The 22,060-nt window shown below is 34.8% G+C and overlaps 1 protein-coding gene across 3 annotated transcripts in view; it reads right to left on the bottom strand.

Moving 5' to 3' along the window:
- LOC143923099 (tyrosine-protein phosphatase non-receptor type 13-like) overlaps nt 1–22,060 on the bottom strand; it is a 197,344-nt gene that overhangs the window by 12,752 nt on the left and 162,532 nt on the right. For 2 of the 3 annotated variants that reach the window (XM_077446607.1, XM_077446608.1), the window contains 2 exons: nt 11,287–11,839; nt 2,464–2,562 (listed from right to left, as the gene is read on the bottom strand). In XM_077446607.1, the coding sequence (XP_077302733.1) occupies nt 2,464–2,562; nt 11,287–11,839 (652 nt within the window). Of the gene's footprint in view, nt 1–2,463; nt 2,566–11,286; nt 11,840–22,060 lie in introns of all 3 variants that reach the window. The other variant, XM_077446606.1, reaches the window with a different exon arrangement.

The following is a 22,060-nucleotide window of genomic DNA, read 5'->3' as shown; positions in this document are numbered from 1 at the left end:
TACATTATATTATATGTGCCATGAGAGGAATTACCCCAAGGAGACACATATAGTTAAATTATTTTTTTTACATTAGTACTATGTAACAATTTATCAAACATAACAGTACATGAATACAAATAGAGACATCTATGGACAAGCAAAAAAAAAATTATATACAGCAAATGTTTTATAAGATTCAACAAATTCAAGATGCTAATAATTCGAATTTGCGGGAAACTGATTGGGAGGATACTGATTTTTAATAACCACAAGACCTCACCAGCAACGTATTTGACCGGGACTCAAAACCACGACCTACATATCTACAGGTATTCAATAGCTCTACCAGTGCACTACGCTGAAGATATGTAAAAAATTAAGCATATTCCATCTTCTAGCAGTAGAACGGATCTGACCACTGGGCCTTCTTCCAGTTTGTAGCTGGGAACTATTGAAAAAGAACCCATCCCAAAAAATGATAGTAAAAATACTTACAAAATAGCGTAAAACTACATACCCTGCCCCTAATTAAGAATTTTAGCATATATGATAATGTCAGTATCTATATTTTTGTACTTTAATTTTTGCATAAGTTTCGTACAATACGGCAGACTGATAGCAACCCACTCAACTACTCATTATTGCTACAAAGGGCCGTTCTAATTCTATTCAACAAAATAAATGTTTATACAAACGTTAAACAAATGATACGTAAATTTTTTAAACGTTATAGTATTAAACCAGCATCATGGAGTAATGGCTAGCATATAACGCTTTCAAACAAAGTGGTCACGGGTTCGATTCCCACTGGTTGCTGCTGGCCAGACCTTGGATATGTGACTCCAAGTCGATCGGTTCCTATCAGAGTTTGCCAATTTGTCTGATTTTCATAGAAACGGTTCCTACAAATAGGCATCCCTGTCCAATTTCGCAAAAAAATCGTGTTATTCAGCATCTCGATTGTTCGCTGAGTAAAACAATGCTTCTATACAATGTTTGGACATAGATGTCGTCTTTAACACTATGGCGGCCGCTGACTCATATTTGTATCATGTTGGGTGCACAACGCTTAGTGACCGCTGGTACACATATGTATGTATATGATTTACGACTGCGCGAACTGTTTCAGTCCGCTGATATATACATTTATTTTTTATCACGTTTTCGTCAATCGTTTGTGGTCGATACAATACACGGTTGATACAATTTTGTATCACGTTTTCGTTTATGACGAAAACGTAATACAAAATCAGCGGACTGAAAAATATATTCTGCGCGAAAAATATATTCGCGCAGTTGTGAATTACATATGTATGTATCAGCGGCCAGTAAGCGTTGTGCACCCAACATGATACAAATAAGAGTCAGTGACCGCCATAGTGTGTAAAATATATAACAATTATGTATTAATTGATATTTCTTGATCTGTATAGTACACTCGTCGCATTGGAGCGATCTGTAATGACGAGTGTGCATGTTTTATTAACCACTTTAAGGGTACAACTCGAAATTAATTTTGGTTTTTTCACAGTGAAATTTAAAAATATCCTGTGATACTAATGAAATTGAAAAAAGTCAATATTTTTCGTTAGTTTGTGATATATTCAACAGGTAGTTTCAAGGGTTGGCACTAAACACATGATAAAATAATCGAATCGGTTTTACAAACGAGTGGCGATTAAGTGGTTAAAAAAAAAGTATATACATATGTAAATACATTTATATATTATAAATTTGAAATCATATTCGAATAGTGGTGATATAGTGGGTAGCTGGGTTTTTCCAATGTGGTGAGGAACCGTTTCAACAATTAAATCAGATAAATTGGCAAACTCTGATAGGAAATGATTGGCTTGGAGTTAGGGATCTCAAATATTCGAATATTGAATAGTAAGTAGCTTTAAATTATTTATTTGTAGTTTTAAGAATTTCAAGATATTATTAAAATTGTAAGAGAATCATGATCTGTAACATCAAATATAACTAAATGTACTGTAGATTGAAAATAAAAAAATAATTCCGTATAAAAAGTATTCGTATATTCGGATTTGGGATCCCTACTTGGAGTCACAAATATTCAAATCTGACCAGCAGTACTATAGAAATACTTTCGAATAAATTCTTTCCAAACTAGGTCAACCCAGGGCTTAAACCCGGGGACCTCTCAGTGGTTAGTATTAACGCAACCACCGAGCTATACTGCTGGCTAATGTATCTTATTACGTTACATTCATTATGTATATACATATGTATTCATGTACGAATCACCTCCAAAGCACACTGTTGTGATTTGGGTTCAAAGAGCTATCTATATACGCGCTTTAAAGTAATGAACAACGCTGGTTTAAACTGAGGTTGAAAGGAAAAGCTGGCGATTTCGAGAACGGATGGTGCTTATATCTAAGGATTAAGAGTGAAAGAGGGAAAGGGATTTCAAAAAAAGAGGCTTAGCGTGTGTTTTTCGACCAAATAAATACTTGCCTGAAATACTTCGCCTGCTGTTGCGGTGGCTGGGTCACATGCCACATCGATTTTCTGGCCGTTAAGTAGAATAACAACAACGGTCCGTCTCTCGCTGGGCTGCTGAAACAGACGGTGTTCGGCAATCAGTGGAGGTCGTCACGAGGGAAAACCCCTCTGGGGGATGTTCAAAAGCCGAGGAAAAACGGTTAAGGGGTGAGTGTTGGCACGGCGAAAACGGGGGCACAATAGGCCATTAACGGCCCTAGAATCAACGGATAATTCATTTGCTACCCATCAACGACCGCTGCTTGCACTACACAAATTTTGTTATACATGTATGAAAAAGTATGACGTCACATAATAACCATTATCCAACCGGGGAGTGACTAAAAACGTCTACTGTAACTAGCATATCCATACATGTGTATAAAGGAAAATTTTACAAAGTCCAGTCTCAGTTTCTAACAGATTAAGCAACATTTTCACACCAAAGTATTTGTAATCGTGTGAAGAAAATATCTTGCTATCGTATGATTTGACGTACATATTTATTTTTTGTAACTCAATTTGTCTTGAATTTCTGGAATATTTTATTTTATTTCAAAAAATAAATACTACAGTGACTTGACAGGTAGTCCCAAAGCGTCACTGTGGTTATAATACAAATAAACATATATAACATAAAAAAGCATGTAAGAAATATGTACATATAATAAAAAAAAAAACAAATAAATAATAATGTGAATTATGTATATCGTGCTATGTAAGTAGGATGTGTTCGACCAACTCAACATAACTGGCATTAAAGAGATCCAAGGAATGTGCCAGTAAGTTAAGGAGTTGAACAGCTGTCGAGAGGGGGGAGTTCATGAGCACGTTTGCTCTAGCCCTAATTTGCAACAAGATATCGTGTTTACGTAAAACCCTATGATTTTCCGGGGCCAAAAATTTTAGCTTCTCCAGGATAGCGGGATTGTGAGTCTCTTCTCTTAATAATTTTATGAAATGTTTCACAAGAAATAAATCTCTTCTCTTTGCCAAGGAGTTGAACCTCAAAGATCATAAGACAAAGGCACTAGGGTACAGATATGGATAAAAATATAAAAATAATCTTCAGATATAAAAATATAAAAGAGCCTTGTAAAAATCTGAGGAATTTTCTTTGGATTTGTCCCAACATCAGGGAGTAACGATCTTGATAAGGTGATATATATTATATTATATGTAATATTTTCTTTTTGTTGGGTGAACTTACGTATGTATATATGTATGTTTTCCAAAAAGGTAAACCAATGTATTTAATTGAAAATTAATCTACTTGAGCTCATCTTTGTTGTGAAGCCGCCGCAGTTATCTTCAACGATGAGAACTTTAGCTATTAATGTTTGGTCAACCCTCTCCTGTTGCAAAGTGTTGTTATGTATTATGTACATACATGTATCTATTAACGAATAGAATGGGCAATTAAAAATGGGTAATACAGTATGGGCGGTTAAAATATGCAGTTGTACAAATTCAATTTATTATATATGAGGAGTATCTTAGATGTAAACAGGTATACTATATTACACTAGAGGTAGCAATAAATTAACCATACAATATTATATAAGTAATATTGATGATTTCTGGTAGCTGTAAGGCAACACTTCGGTATGAATATGTAAATAGTTATTTTTATTTCTTGTGTATGTATATGCATGCATGTGTATATATGTATATTAATATATTATTATTTGTATGATTGAATATAATTAGCTATTATGCTACATCTCACATAAATATATTCAATAATAATTCTGAATTGTAAGTGACATTACAGAACGCTAATTTAAATCTGTAGAGAAATTATAAGTAATTTTTAATAGAAAACCCAAATTTTAACTGTTAAAATGAAATTAATATAAAAAGATACTCTCCGTCAAAACGTGTTCAAAGTCAGACTGACAGAAGCAATTCAAAACAGGGAAAATCCCTATATAAACAATAAAGGCGACACGTATAATCCAGCTAAACTCATAACAATACAGATAAGAAACTTGAAAGAGGCTCTGAGCAATCTCTGAATACGGTTTATCCCAAAGATTATTACGAAATCTAGAAAACAACAGAAATATCAACTTAAAATGAAGGGTGTCTTTTCCGGGTCAAAAGTATACATTATTAATTTGATTTTGTCAAAATTGGGGCTCGGCGAAAATTAGTGGACCCAATTAACCAAATAATAAATCCGAAAGATAAATCTAATAAAAATGTGAATAAAGGTAAAATATTCAGCGCGGCATTTTGTAAAAAGATCACATATAGAATTTTCTCCAGCCGGATTCTCGTTATAACGAAGTTCAAGCTTGCATTTTGAAAACCTATATTGTAAGCGAGAAAAGTCTGAAAACTGAACATTGTAAGATGTAAGCGGAAGTGGGGGGAAATCACGCCTTGAGACAGGAAACGGAAAGAGTGCACAAGACTAGTGTAACACGATAGTTGGGTAAAAGGAATAAAGTTAGACAGATATCGTTTACACAGATATTCTGATCGACATTATTATTATATTCGAATGTATAATGAATCAGCGAGATAATAACGCAGTTATTCAACGTCGGAAAAATGAATAATATAACGATCAATTTTCAAGATATAAAACCATTTACTATGATTTAATCAAATAGCTGCATTAATATATGGCGCGTCAGTCATAGTTAAATACGATAATTGACGAGCGGCTAATGAAACTGGATCAACGGTTTTCGTTAATAAAATAATCCATCAAAATGTATAAAACAATCGGGCTCATAATATTTATAATGGTACAAGATTGTTCATTATGATGTAACATATAGTGTTTCAAAAACCCAATTTGAAATCAATATATAGGTGAAATTTTTACTACTAAAAATTTTAGCCACTAGATTCTTTCTCTGAAAACAGCACTTAGCCTCAGTCACTCGCATGATGGCAATGTAAGCCGTATGGAATGCTTCAGAACTGGTCTTATCCACAACTTAACCACTTTATCGCCATAAGCGCATCGGTGCGCGCTCCATCGTATTTAAGGATATGCCTCGAAATTAATTTTGGTTCCTTCACAGTGACATCTAAAAATATCCTGTGATACTAATGAAATTGAAAAAAGTCAATATTTTTCGTTAGTTTGTGATATATTCAAGAGTAAGTGTCAAGGGTTGGCACTAAACACATGTAATAAAATAATTGAATCGGTTTCTACAAATGCGTGGCGATTAAGTGGGTAATGAAGATTTCAATTATTTAATTTTTTACTGACACATTGCCATACATCTTAGATGTTTGCAAAATACCAAGAATTGTGACCTCTATGAACTGGGATGTGGTTTTGGACTCTTAAATTTTCTCTTCAATTGACATTTCGAAATACAATGACGACAGAACAGCCAAAAGCCGACCTGGTTTGATTAGTCCACCGTATAGGAGATACATATTCCACTTCCTCCCTTCCCCCTCTACGGCACCAAATACAAGTAAGTAGCTTTTCCAGGCTACTGTTGTATATTCTCAAAAAAAATCATCACAAACATATTTTTGATGGGTATTCTTTTATCTGCAACAACTTCAGAATTGAAAAGCTGGTTTGTTTTACTGTCCAATAGGTCCTCAACATTCATTTTCAACATTACATTTCGAAAGTTTCAATTTTCTTCCGTTCGGCTGCCTATAAAGGTGCAGACACAGAAAACATATAGGCATATAGAGAAAACAAGGCTTCTTACTAAATGCATTTTTGTAGATGTTTTAATGCTCCTATCTTAATGTAAAAAATGCCTAAATGTAAAAAAATACTAAAGAGTCACCTCTTCTTATGGGTTTCAACAAATAGTGTGTTTCCTACAACCATTGATGGAAAGTTGTGAAAATTTTGCTTGTGCCGCTATCTTGCGAGTAAATAAGGCTAGGGGCTGTTTGTGCTCTGAGACAACTAGTGTAAATCATTTGAAACTAGAAGCTTCACCTTCTCAAGTGCTAAAAGTTTAATTGACGCAGAGATATAACGATTTCGAATCGGGTCTACCTGTTTGAAATACTTTGAATACAGAGTGTAAGAAAATTTGCTTCGTGAATAGAAATTTCAGTGCACTGCGTAGGTAACATGTTGGAAATATTATATATATATATATATCTACTTGGGAAAGGCGGAATAGCCGATGGATTAAATTTTATATTTTAAAATGATATAGTTTCTGTGGTATTAAACTTGTACATATATATATATATATATATATATATATATATATATATATATATATATATATATATATATATATATATATATATATATATATATATATATGTATATTTTTTAAGTCATATGTAAATAGTGCCGACGTGGTGGATAAGACGCAATGGCGGCTCGTGCATATGGGTTGCGAGCTGCAGTCCTCCTAGTACATACATACAAACATGCTATTTTGTTTGCATTTGGTCAATGTTCAACGAGCTACTACAGCCTGAATCATCTTTGTAACCCCCTATTGGGAATTACGCCACGGTTACGATGGTTTTGCCAATGTGACGAGGAACCGTTTCAACAATGAAATCAGATAAATTGGAAAACTTTGATAGGAAATAATCGACTACAGATAAACAGCACTACCGATAATACACGGAATAAATTCCTTTCGATCGAGGTCAACCCACGGGATCGAACCCGGCAACCTCTCGGCGGTTAGCATTAACGAAACCATCAAGCTATGTTGCTGGCTGATATGTGTATGTATTTTTTCACAAAAGGTAGAGCTAATATTGAACTGGTAAAAATATACATTTCATATTGATTGTTAATAACTTATATATAAAACCGAAACGGCGTGTGTAATGCGTTTCTGGTTGGCTGAATTGGTCAAAGACGTTTGTGATTGGTTGGTCGTTAAATAATATTCATTTGTTTACAAGGCTCTTTTATGTTTCACTTCGCAAACGACTGAGCTAAAATTCCTATAGTCTTCCGATCGTTTTGAAACGTAGCCATTTTGGGCGTTTTCGTCAACGATGGAAATTTCAATCGATTTTTATAGTTCGATGGTGAAAAATAATCGTAATAATCTCGTCTAACTTTGTGATATTTTTGGATACGGTGACGTTTAATAGGTAGTTGCCTTATTTGTTTGACTTTCCACCACCCACTCGTTTTGTCGGATTTTAATTGTTTAAAAGCCTATAACTTTATCGTTTTCACACTATATCTTATAAACATTGCATTATAGGTTCTCATTATCTCTCATATATATTTTTACTTCACTCATTGGTTATATAATGAATGTTAAAATGTTTATATTATAATGGTGATTCGATATGCTTGTTATGGCCAAATACGACAGGCTCAACTGTCATTGTGACATTTGTGACTAACATCTCGCCGTACGAATCGGTCGTTGTTTTTTTATTTTGTTTGCAACTCGTTGACATGGAATGTTTTTCGTTAAAGTATGCACGTTAATTTCGATTTAAATAAATTTAATAAAAAAACAAACGAAGACGATAATCTCACTGCCAGACTACATTTCCATTTCAAGTTACTTTTATTATATCGGTGCTAAAACGGAAGAGACCTTCAAAAGTGGAATCGAGCGAAGCTGGGCAGCACCACTAGTATTATATAAAAAAAAACATATTCAAGGAAGGAAATAGTTCGACAGGGGGTGTAAAATTGGTGTAAAATATACAGAAGCTATCAATCTTTGTCGTAGAAACGCCGATAGGATCTTGTTTCACTTTTATTACGCATGTGTTATCTTCTAAGTATCCATAAAAGAGAAATCAATCACTCAATTCAGAAAAAAGCTCTTTTTATTCGTGTACGTACATATGCACATACATACAAACATACATCCGTGGCAAAAGTAAAACGAGTACTAGTTTTGTAATGGTGTTTTGGTTTACGTTTGAAAACTTTTATGATATGCAAATATTACATGGGACATATGTACGTACATATTTCACAACACAAGCGTTTGCTAAGGGAAAACACGCATTAAAGTTGCGAATCTATTTTAATATTACACGGCAATATAAGCGTGAAAGCCTTTTTAAATCTAACGCGGAGCTGTAAACGAGCTTCGGTTGAAATTTCACGCTGTGCATTAACGAGATAAAGTAAAAAGTATAACTTTAAAATCTACACTATAGAGTGGACCGTTAAATTCGAATCGGCGGTCGAGAGCGTAAAAGTTTCACTAATTAAAACATGCAAAAGTTTGCAAAAATTCATCGGAGTTTTACATAAAGGCATATATACCATACATACATGTGATATAGAACATTACACAAAAAATGCACATATTACGGTTTTAAAACAATTATACGACATATATAAAAAGGCGGATGGGGGCTCATCGTTGATCCGAAATTAAAACGTTTATTTAATCGTCCGCGTGCATGAAAATTTCCGCTTATCTTCCGCGTCGTAATCCCTTCTCGCAGCGAAGTAAAAATAATCCCGCCCTTTTATTTATAAAATAAAGCTGTCAGCTTTGCAGGCTCACTGGAAAAGATTAAGGCAATTAAGTAAATTACGCCCGCAAAATAAATAGTATCTGTTTTTTTATGTAACGCTTGAACGCGTCGCTAATGCTTAGAACAGGTGACGTGGTAGATCAACACCGTTTTCTAATGTTACACATTTTTTTGTTCGCGGATCGTTTGACACGATGGTTTTCAATCAGGGACACCATTTGGGGATACGTGAAAAAAGAAAACGGTGAAAATTTTCCTGAATCGATCCCACAAACTTCCCTATTATGTATCTATATTCATTTCCAGGAAGGTCGGCTGGATTGGGCGGATGAATTCATAAAGAAATTTTTTGGTATGTTACGGAAGATAGGAAAAAATGAAAGGGGAGTGGAAATATTTCATATGAAACGCCTCTATGAAAATTCTATGGTATTAAAATGAGCGATTTGATTCGATCATGAAACGATCCCAAAGGATTTTGATGAAATCGATTGGAAAAGGTATCTTCTTTTGGAAACCTCAATTATGTTGTTGTTGTTGTTGTATGTATATATTCCTAGAACCCTATGAAATCTAGGATAATAATTTAATTTAAAATAATTAATTTGCATTGAATTAAAAGTTGAGATAAGTCGAAACATAGTAGAGATAATGGAAAATGTTTCTATGATGATCCTAGTACCAAGTCGACGAGTATAGAAACGGAGAATTCATTTAACACTTTGCAAGCGGGTCACGAGAATTGTCGTGTTTGAGTACCCGACCGTTGACAGCGGGTCCCGAGAAAACCCGTGTTCCAAAAATATATTTAATCAACGACATCTATGTAAACTGGATATATACATGATAAAAAAAGAAATCCGTTTTATATATTTTCTCACGTGGAACCATTTAAAATCGTAACATGTGTTTGACATATGTCACACCTGTATTTTTTATATCTTTCCCGTGTTTCTTCCTATTTCACCCCAAAATGAAATCCAGATGTAGTTTTTCATGAGACGTCCACCTTTTCACTACTTTTGGTTGCTTTCGTGAATTTCAATTTTAATTAATCCCATATGAATTTAAGCGAGTATCAAAAGTAATCCGCGATATCGCGAAAATATGCCTGCATTGGCCTATCAAACGGTCGCGCGACTCACCCGCTTGCAATGTGTTGAGAATTGATGTTTCGCAGAGGACCCCAAATGATGATAGGTTGCCAATTTGTTTGGAACCGTTTCAACAATGAAATCAGAGAAAATTGGCAAACTCTGATAGGAAATGATCGACATGGAGCCTATATATCCACGGTCTGACCAATAGCAACGGGCCAGGGATAGAACCCATGACTCCTCAGTTGATAGAATTATACACTAACCACTGAGCTATGTTGGAGATAGGTGTCCAATTTGTATAGAACCATTTCAACAATGAAATCAGATCAATCGGCAAATTCTGATAGGAAATAGTCGACCAGGAGTCTCATATATACAAGGTCTGGCCAGTAACACTGGGCCAGGGATAGAACCCACCCAAAAGGATAAATGATTCTGTAGTACGCGTACATGACCGGAAGAACAGCGATATCATTGATGATGATATATCGAGAATTGATAAAAGATGGCGATGATTGATAAATCCTGGAACAATTCAGAGTTTTCCTTTCAAGATAATTTATGTGGTATAAATAAATTACCCTGAAAGGAAAAACCTGAATTATTGCAGCATTTACAAACTCGATATTAAAAATTCGATACAAAATCAAAAATGGACATACAATATCTATGCACTAAGGCATCGATATGTAGTCACTTCCATAATACCGTTTTATACTGTACGTAATTGGATGTAAAATAAGTAAGATGGTATACAAAAACTACTCTGCTAATCTGCTAAGTTACAAAATTTTAGAGGGTAAATTGTGAAATGAGATAAGGAAAATATAGGTCTCCGTGACGAGCCAGAATGTTGAATTACAGAAAACACAAATATCGGAAGGCAAAGATCGAAAATCGATAGATCTTAAGTCAAAAGATAAAAAAAGGGTGCATGGTAAACGGCACATACTCACTTAATTTGCGCGAGCAGGATACAACAGGAACAAGAGGAACAGGCTTTTCCTCCCGTATTAATGTGTGTGCGCAGAATACGGGAGGAAAAGCCTGTTCCTCTTGTTCCTGTTGTACTCTGCTCGCGCAAATTAAGTGAGTATGTACCGTTTACCATGCACCCTTTTTTTTTTGATCTTTCGACTTAAGATCTTTCGATTTTCGATCTTTGCCTTCCGATATTTGTGTTTTCTGTAATTTAACATTCTGGCTCGTCACGTAGACCCGGAAAATATGTCTTTGATAAACACTAAAACTAATTTACCGAAATCGTGGTGATATCCAATCGCTTGCTGGGATGGGTAGCTCTCACGATGAACTCAGGTCCCACACATATATCGTCGCTTTTCCCATGGAAACTGTTGACCTTATACAACCTGGAGGCAGCTCTCTGTACCGGTTGTCTCCTGACTTTGAGCCTGGAAGCAGCGCCAGCGCGTCGCACGTTGCAGTCTCGTTTGGGAAAGGCATTAAGAGAATTCGGCTGATACGTCTGTCCTTCAATCTGGGTGCTGGATACGAGATCAATGGTGGAGAAGGCGTTGGTGAGTCCTCCTTTTCGAGGCGCGATGAGGGACGAGCTTGGCTGGTCGTGCAGGTCATGCTGACTGGCTGAGAGTCGTTGCCGGTTAGGAGGAAATATCCTTGCTGGTGAAGGCAATGGCAATGGGACACCATAGTGAGGGGTGCGTGGGTGGGCATGCACCTGTAGGTCCGTGTTGGTGCTGGCTTCTCGGGTAGTTCGCACCCCTGCTACCCCTGTACCGGTCACCCCACTGGAACCTGCCGAGCAAGAGCTGCGACCCGAATCTGCATCGCTGTAACAAAAAATCCAAGTTATAGAAAAATAGATTTCAGTGGAGTAGAAACAATTGGACCAGTGGTTACTAAACTTATTCGGAAACTAAGTATCTGATGATTTGGTATCCAAAATTTTGTAAGAGCGCAGACACATAAATACATATAGTTTTGCACATGAAAAAAACGCGAGCACACCTATGTATCTTATTATCTGTGCCAGACAAAAGATTTTCAGAAAGGAAGTTGAGATATTAGTTCAGTTGTAAATCGCCTGTATGTACATATATGTAGTATCGTTTGCTACGAAAATTATTGTACCAAGCAATTTACTAAGCGATTTATAACTCGATAAATTGCCCGATGAGTAGTTCTTAATTCCGTCAAATTTTATCTTCAAATGGAATTTTTGGTCTGAATTGGGGATTTCAATTTACCGTCAAATTTTATTTACCGGTAAACGGTAAACAATTTTTACAAGGAAAATTACAAATTTTATTCTATGTTTCACTTCGTTTATTGATCTGACACTATGCCTACATTCTTCTGATCGTTTTGTAACTTTGCAATTTTTTCTCACTTCGTTAACCTAAATTGAATAATAAATAATTTTAAATTAATTTCAGGTAAATAAACTCATAAATATGTACATTTAAGTAAATTCGTAATAATAAATAAATTTTATTTTTATCTTTTTGGACATTTAATAGCGAAAATAAACAAATTCCAGACTACCTAATCCAGAGTACGCAATTGTTAACGATTTTTAATTCAAATATGCCTGTATATGTACTCAATTCGCGATAAAAAAAATTACGATAATTACCGGTAAATTTTCCAAACCGGTGTACCGGAATTGCAAAAGCTAGTTTGGATGGGTCTTGAATCCATACAAACTTGTCAATATCATCTCTTTGGGATATTTTTAAAACTACCTACATATACATATTTGACAAGGTGTAATAAATTCTCTTTAATAAAAAAGATTTGGATTAGATGATTAGTATTTTGAAAATTAACCCGACTGAAATTTAAATAAAACTAAACTACATATAAAGGATAATATTTTGTCATTTTTTTATAAGATAATATCTTTCAGGAAAGCTCGGCACGTTGTCGAACATTGTCCCATCACTTTCCTCAAAATAATCTCTGAAATTCGTTGAAATTCCGGTCGGATGTTATCCTTCAACTCCTGGAGAGTTTGAGGTCGGTAAATATACACTTTCTCTTTCAAATAGCCCCACGGGAAGAAATAATACGCTGATAAATGTGACGAGAGTGGAGGTCAGACAACGTCTGACGAAACGAAACATGACATGTTTCGAGAATATTCTCGGATAACCAATGTATGTACATGAATTATTTTGCAGTATGCACCCATCCAAATATAACCATTCTTTTAAATGTTAAATTGTATCAAATGTCTAATCGAATCCGCCCCATACTATGCTACATACATATATTCAATACTACATATAAAATGTTACAACACACGTAGATAAAAATATACATTGAGAAAGTATGGAGATTTTCGCACATCTGTCCACAAAATGAATTGGTTGCATTTTAAATATTTGAATGTACATACCTACACACATCAGCTGATGATTCGTGAAATAAATGTAAAGTAAAGAACAACGATCGAGTTAGCGTATTTGCATGGTGGTTTCGATCAGGGCGTCTCGGTCATAAAACAGCGTAATTGATGGCTTATATAATTACGCAAAATATTTATTATGGCGAAACTCTAGTTACGAGGCGAGGGATTAACAATGTTCAATTTGAATGACAAATTGCACATAACGACTATACAGCGCAAAGTTACTCCAGAAATTGCTTCGGCCGTGAAGGTAACACGGTCGGTATCTAAATTTCCCTTTTTTGCGGCTTCTCCTGATCGCATAAATCTATCGGCTCTTATTATTTGTACTGACGCACGAAAATTTGCAATTCGCACGATCGATGGGCTAATTTATCAGTAAACGAGTTAAAATTGAATAATTGTATTCACAGCAGGTCAAAACTACGAAATTTTCACGGGGTAAATTACAATTTTATCATCCAACCTATAGGATTGGAGTTATCTGTAGATTTTTCATTTCCAATATGCAATTGTCCATATTCAATGCCTGCTTTCTTTATATCTAGAGGATACACGACACAATTCTAATAAGATAATTTGAGTTGGAGATAAAATTAACAGGTTAACACGTTCAAAATGAAATTAACATATTAATTAATATAATTATATTTTATAAGTATATATTTTATATACATATATTTAGCCAGCAGCATAGATTGGTGGTTGCGTTAATGCGAACTACTGAGAGTTTGCCGGATGCAATCCCGTGGTTTGACCTCGATTGAAAATAATTTATGTCGAGTATTATCTGTAGTGCTGCTGGTCAGACTTGAATATTTGTAACTCCTATCTGAGTTTGTCTGATTTATCTGATCTCATTGTTGAAACGGATCTTCATGCACCCATTATGTCACCACTATTTGAATTTGATTGAAATATGTCCATTTTAATACCATATATGTTGCTTAGGGGCAACCTGAATACAGCATCATGGGAAAATATTAAAATTTGCTCCACTGGCTTTCCACCGTTCTTTCCCAAAGTACAAATAAATTTAAAAAAAATAAATGTCAAAATAGTGCTTATTCAGCACTGACCCTCTTGTAAGAGTTGCTGTTTCTACAGATGAATAAAATAAAACCTACCAAAAGGCATCTCTGAATGATTTGGAAATTCGGCGAATTAATTTGCAAAATCGCATTGATTTATACGTTAAGCACGATGCAATATAGTGTGGTATAAGTGAAAGCATTTTAGCCCTGACTCGATTATAATAGAAAATAAGTGATATACGAGTATGTATGTAAGTTCTTCCATTCTTGTTTGCAGTATGACTTATTGATTTCAATTGGTATTTATTTACATTTTATTTTCGGTAAATATCGTTTTAACAACTAAAATAATAGAATATAATACAATATATTAATTAGTTCCATTTTTATAGCTTTGTTTAGTCATTATTGAGACAGCTTTACGCAACAAATAATTTCAACGTCCAATAAACGAGGAACGGGCAATAAAGTTAACTTCACTTTACGACAGGAAAGGGATAGCGGTCACGCGAAAACTTTAATGAACTAAGGCTAGAAATGTCTTAAATGAATTGGAGAACGAAACGGACGCAGGGTGCGACTCGCAAAAGGAGAAAACGAGTGGAAAAGCGTAAGAGAGTTGAGGAAGAGTCGCGATGAACGGAGATAACCGGGTGCGACGCAAGAGCACCATTAGTTTCACTCTCCCTGTGCGAATGGGCAATATCTCCTCTCAATTGATGGACGTTCTCCATATTAAAAGTATAAGTGCAGGGGCGGGAGTCGCTCTGCAAAAAAGGGGGACAAAAGTGTTATTTGAAATTCCTAAAACGCGACAGGGAGCGGCCAAATGAGAGAAACGTCAACCCCTCTCCCATCCACCCAACAGCCCACCCATCCGCCCACTCGCTGTTGCTAGACTTCTCGATGAGAAAACTCCTTAAATAAACATTCTAGCTCCAGATATCTTTTATTCATATTCACGCAATGTCACACTAAACGCTCGCTCCAAAGTGAAACTTACCGCAAATGTAGTCTAACATTACCGCATTAACTTATCGCGAATTGCACTACGACAAATCTATGTATGTATGTATTTCTAGCATAAGAAAAGAGCTCAATACAAAATAAATACCTACATATGTACATATATTTATATATGTCTGTAAAAATTTATCCTTGAGAATTACACCACAAACCTTGATGGTTATTTAGCTGTTATGTGTGTAGATTTTGCGTAAGGAAGTTTCACTTACATAACCAACAGTGTGGACTTATATTATGCTTTCGAGCAGAATGGTCACGGGTTCGAGTCATACTAGTGGCTGCTGGCCAGACTTTGGTTTGTGACTCCAGGTCGATCGTTTCCTGCCAGAGTTTGCCAATTTTTCTGTTTTCCATTGAAACGGTTCCTGAAAAATTGGCATCTTCATTCCTGTCTCTCTCTCTCTCTCTCTTGCAAATTTCAAGTTATTCAGCGTCTTGAGGGTCGCCGGTTTGTATAATAAAATGCTGCAAAAATTTCTCCATAGATGTCACTGTGGATGATGTTCGTATAAATTCGAATTGTATAAATGTTTATATTTGCAATTTACATAATGTAAAAATAGATGTCATATATGTATATATGTATTTATACGAGTATGTAAGTGTTTCTTGATCCGTATAAGTATACTCGTCACTTTGGAGCGATCTGTAAGATGAGTTTACATACATAATCGATTTTATACATGTATCTATGTAGTGTAAAATACACGGTCGAATTATTTGGTGACAAAATTTTATTGCACGAATGTGTAAATGAGAAAAAAAATGAATATTCTAATTAACCGAGATATTTTAAGTAAAACCTGATTTATAAACTCAGCAAATTTAACCATAATAAACTGACAGTTTTTATTGTTGAATACTTGCCTCACTGTGCTATAAAAAATCCGCTAGCCACTGTGCTGGACACCAAGCGTCCATTTAAAAATGTGTGTTTTAAGTTAAAATAATGTAAATTCTGCAAGGTTCCTTATGTAATTAGCTATCGAAGTCGTTTTATCATGTATTCAATGTCGAATAATGTTTAATAAGTGGAAAAAATGAATAAAATAACGGCTGAAACATTCTAAGGCAGATAGCATTCATACGCTGACCGTTGAGCGCGGCGTACTAAATAACCCCCTTTCTCTCGCATTTATAAGGCTGTAAATATTTCTGTAGATATTGATCGATGTTTAATGACATAATTCGAATCATAGAGGTTTTGATGAGAAATAAAACAAAATATTAGTCCTGGTCACTCGCTATCCATAACAGTGCGGCAAGGGTTAATGAAACGGACGAAGTATTTATTATACAGGTATAATGTGAATAGACAAGAGAAGTATTCGAAAGGTACATTATGACGACATTGTGAAGAAGTGAAGTTTAAAACATAATTCCGTAAGTCTGAAGATGACAAAGAGTACACCTAAATACATATATGTATATTGCATCAAGTGGTGAGAATTTAATATTTAACTATCTGAGACTGGCGCGATAATTACTAGTACAATCAATGATGATGATGAATAAGATCCAATTCACCATATTATTGATACATTGGTAGTAAATTGAATTATATTTTTCAAACGATTTCCAATACGTCGACTCTAAAATTAGGCAGGTTAAACTAAGTCAAACAAAATTAAAAATATTTGATTATAATTTGTAGACATCCATCAGGAAGTTGAACGCAACAAAACAAAGCGTTAATAAGTATCGATTAATTGTCCGAAACAAGAAATAATTAAGATTGACTCACTTAACAATATATATAGGGGTATATATTAGGGGTACCGGAAAGAAATCCATTTTTTTGCAGATCAACTTGAACATTCAGTTTTTCATTTTTTTTGCACATTTTACTCCAAAATATAATCTCCTCTAATTTTCATGACTCTTTACCATCTTTTTGTCGATATTTCAATCCTTTTCTTGAAAAATCTTGCTAGTTTTGAATTAATAAATGTTGATAGTTGGTTTACCACATCACTCACGCTGTTGAATTTTTTTCTTCTTAATGTGGCCTCCATGGTAGAAAATCGTAAGAAGGAGCGAGGTTTGGTAAATGAAAAACCATATTATGGTTTGAGGTATAAAAAAGATAGCGTTTTTCCCTGAAAAATGGAAAAAAAAGCCACGTGTTCCATCACTCTTCTATTTAGTGCGTGCAGGACAAAAACCATTGTTTGTTTTTCCGATTCTTTAAAATGTTCCTATATTCTCTTTGATAGTTCTGTGGTAATTTATAAGTTTCTGTGATATTTCTATAATTCGATAATTGTTTGTGGTTATTAAAAACATACATAGAGTAAAAATGGATTTCTTTCCGGTACCCCTAATATATATATGTATATATGTATATGTATATATATATATATATATATATATATATATATATATATATATATATATATATATATATATATATATATATGTGTGTGTGTGTGTGTATATAGAAATAGTAAGTACGGTCTTACTTAAATAGAAACCAAGAAAGCCTATTCAAAAATTTACTTCATCACATTTGCATAATCAAAATTCATAAGCGATGTCAAGATTTATAGAATTCCGATAATTCATAAGATATTACTCCACATATACGAAGTAATAATATGTATACATCGTTTTTCCCACAGTAAAATAGAATCGTAAACATTATTGATTCGCCCCAGAATAACTTTTTTCAAATTAAACGTCTCAAAGATATATGTCAATAAATGCAAATTCAAACATACATACATACAGCAGATTAAAAATATAATTTAATACAGCAACTAATTTCAGATGAACTTTATATTTACTATATATGTATGTATGTATGTATGCAGATGATTTTGTCAGGGACCACAAAGTTCGCCATTGTGTCTCAGTTTGCTGTGAAGAACCTAATTGTGAGAAATAGGAGAACTGCTCAAGAGCACTGTCAAATTAAACAACACTAGCACCAAACGCAATTAAATCCCTTGCTGCGACATTTCGAGTACATTCGAACGTAACAAAAGCAGATATTTGTTTCAAACAAAGACGAAGACTACAGCAAATTGAAAAAAGTTATACAAGTGTATTCCAATCTTTCACAAAAATTAAAGTAAAAATCCAAAGCCGAAGTGGATTAATCCATTGCATTTAAACGTAAAACTACGGAACTTAAGAATAAAGAATATTTTGATTTATTTAAAGAAAAGTTTATAAACAAAGTCTAGAGATTTGTTTCTCATATGGTGTGGTAGCGTCGCTCGCTACAGTGGATTTCGTAGTCGGAGATTTATTATTAGACTTATCTCTATTGACGATTCTAGGTCTATTCATACTATAGCATACGAGGCCCGGCAGCCAGAAGCATGGTTCGTTGGTTGGACTTTTGCCTAGCTCCGAGAGTTCGTCGGGTTTATTGAACGAATTTATTCCGAGTATATTATCTGTAATGCTGCTGGTCAGACTTGGATATTTGTGACTCCAAGTCGATCGTTTCTTATCAGAGTTTGCCAATTTATCTGATGTCATTGTTGAAACGATTCTTCCATTAAATTAACTAAAAAAAAAATCCTATATTTGAGTATGATGTATGAACAATAAAATTTATGTACAATCCTTCCTACCTACTATGTCACCACTATTTGAGTATGATTGATGTACAATTCAATTTATGTACAATTCATAGAATTCAACGATTTGTAATAAAAATGCTGCATTGTTTTTATTGGCCAGGAAGGCGCATTGGGGTTTACCTGTAAGGCCTCCCTGGTATATATGTAAAATAAATAAATATTACGGAACATACATATGAATGTGTCCATATTGAATTTACCAAATTATACTTTTCGTACTCGTTTTATTTTGCAGTTGCCGGTCTGTACTGTGCCAGAATGAATAGACCTGTAAAAGGCGACATCTTTTCGTGTCGTCAATACCATAAATACATAAAATGAGCATTATAAACATTACATTACTCTTAAATAGTGTTAAGAAATTACTTATATGGGTTGGTTGGGTTAGGAAGAACTTCGTCCAATTACACTTACAGAATCGTCCCTCGTATATTTCGGGCCATGTTAAACGAAGCTTGTATACTATAATTGGCTAATGGCATTATAGTCAAACAGCTTGAATCCGAACAATGTAAACAGTGAAGGGTCCTTCTCGCGCCGAGGACCCTTTATGTCCAAAAGTGAGAGAAGTCCCGTTAACACGGAGACGCCATCGATTTTTGTGACAGATGACAGCGAAGTAAGTTTTAATCGGGGAGTTCCAGCGGAGTTCGATTATTATGAAACGCCGAGATGTCTGCAAATATCTCCTAGCGCCAAGTTTAAATCGTTCCTTGGATATCCGTATACGTAGATGGGTATTATTAATAGCTTCGGATTATGTTCGCGTTGAAACTTTCGCCATGGCTGTGTATTGACCCATTCTCGCTTCATGGGGAAACACTGTCCGTAGCTTTGAGTCGTGCATTTCGCTTGAAAGTCTTCACGGGCGAGCTGCTGCGGATTTAAGAGGTGAACTATTGCATATGCATTAATCCGTCGCATTATAAATGAAGTGTGCATAAAATTTTGCTTTGATTTGCGAAACTGCATCTGAAAGGGTTTTGATTTTTTTCAGGGCAAGGACTCCTTTCGAAATTGGAAGAATTAAATTTACATTATTACATACCGTTGATGTTCGGCGTAAATACTGAAATTGTCTGTATTTATTTGGTCAGTAATTTCGTTTGAATTGGTTAGAAAATAATAGATCATGGGTGCTAATTAATTGAACTTTGATTTTAACCATATTCATTTTCATAAAAATAATGTACAAATATATCGCACGATAAACAATTTTTTTCAACATTATTTAAGTGTATTCGACATTAAATAAATTATTCCAACATTCAAAAAATATATTGCACATGAAAAAAATTATTATCACTGGAATTAGTTTATTTAAATTTATAAATCACCAAGTCGTCAGTATTTTTTAACCATGTGGGCATTTTCTATTAAAACTATTTTTTATGATATCTACTTATGCTGTGCTTGTTTTTATTTTTGAAAAAAGTATTTTTTTTGCCTTGTTTACATATATTTCTTCGAATAGAATTAGTATTTATAAGTTAAGGTGAACCTAGTGAATAGTATATATTTTACGGTGTAATATATGTATATGTACATATACATACATACATATGTATATTACATATTATTATTAAATCTTCGTAAGAGCTACTGACCATTTATTTTTAAAATGACCATTTGAATTGTTGCCTACCGAAATTATTTTAAAAAAATGCGCCGCAGTCATCATTCTCAACTGAATTTTAATACGAAATCTTATATATAAAACCGAAACGGCGTCTGTAATTCGTTTCTGATTGGCTGTCATCAAAGTCGTTTCCGATTGGCTGGATTGGTCAAAGACGTTTGTGATTGGTCGGATGTTAAATAATATATTTTTTTCGATTCAAATAAATTTAATAAAAACACAAATGAAGATTTTTTTTTATGGTTCGACGGTATTATCACTACTAGATCATTCCATTTACCGAGTGAAGCCGGGTAGCACCACTAGTGAATAAATAAAAAACGAGAATGTGGAAGGCCGCGCAAGATTAAAGTATTAGATTTTAAGTTAATGTTGAAAAACGGAGGTTGTGTTAAACATATTTTTATACTATTATTTTTAAACTCAACGAGTTATTTTTGTCCCCAGACATTTCTCCTTTCCCTATCCAATTATCTTTCCTTCTTCACCTGGGCGATCGATACGAATACCGAATCAGGTAAAAGTCGAGTATATTCACGGCACGGCAATACTTGAGTACTCGCAAAAAGCAGCCAATCACAGGAAGGAGCGGGTCAACCGAGCCTAGCGGGTCCGCCTCGTCTAGAAACCCGACTTTTACCGTGTCTTTATAGCCTTTTCTTGAATGAATGCTGTATTGCATTCAACACTGTTGGAACGGGTATTGTGAATTACCAAACATATTTATGTATTGCTTGCAACAATCAATAGATTAGCGCTAGCTGGATTTGCGAGAGATGGGAAGGGGTTAGTGCCGATTTTATTGGGATCGTCACAACAATTAAGATAGATAAATTGGCAAACTGTAACAGCAGCGATAAACGTACTCGTAGTCATCGAGAAAGTTAAATATTTTTTTCGATCTCAGCCGGGATTTGAACTCACAACCTCTATACAAGTAAACAACCGCTTAAGCAGTAAGCTAGCTATCAATATGCATTTAAGTATGTATGTATCAATTGACCGGACAAAGGCGGTTAACGCATGAGCATGCGAGGGTCGTCGAGTTTGCGGTCGACTTTTGAATTCGTTCGTCTAGGTTCGCTGCCTAACAATGTGCCGCAATTAAAATATCCAAGGGCGGTTTTTCTAAAATGCAATTTTCACGGTTTGAGGGCGAAGCCGCTTGAATAAGGGCGGTCGGTTTTAATAATCGTAAAAGGAGGGCGCGAAAGGCGGGGCACGCGCGACTGAGCTCCTATCCTCACAATGCGAAAACGCGGTTGCCGGGACAACCCTGAACGTCATCATGCAAAGTGACACTGCATAACCCACCCACCCCCTTCGCTTCATAAGAAAATCCTCGT

Source organism: Arctopsyche grandis, chromosome 3 (assembly GCF_051622035.1).
Source record: "Arctopsyche grandis isolate Sample6627 chromosome 3, ASM5162203v2, whole genome shotgun sequence".
Classification (NCBI taxonomy): domain Eukaryota; kingdom Metazoa; phylum Arthropoda; class Insecta; order Trichoptera; family Hydropsychidae; genus Arctopsyche; species Arctopsyche grandis.
Note: the sequence above shows the minus strand (reverse complement) of the source record. Positions and strands in the feature narration are given on the sequence as shown.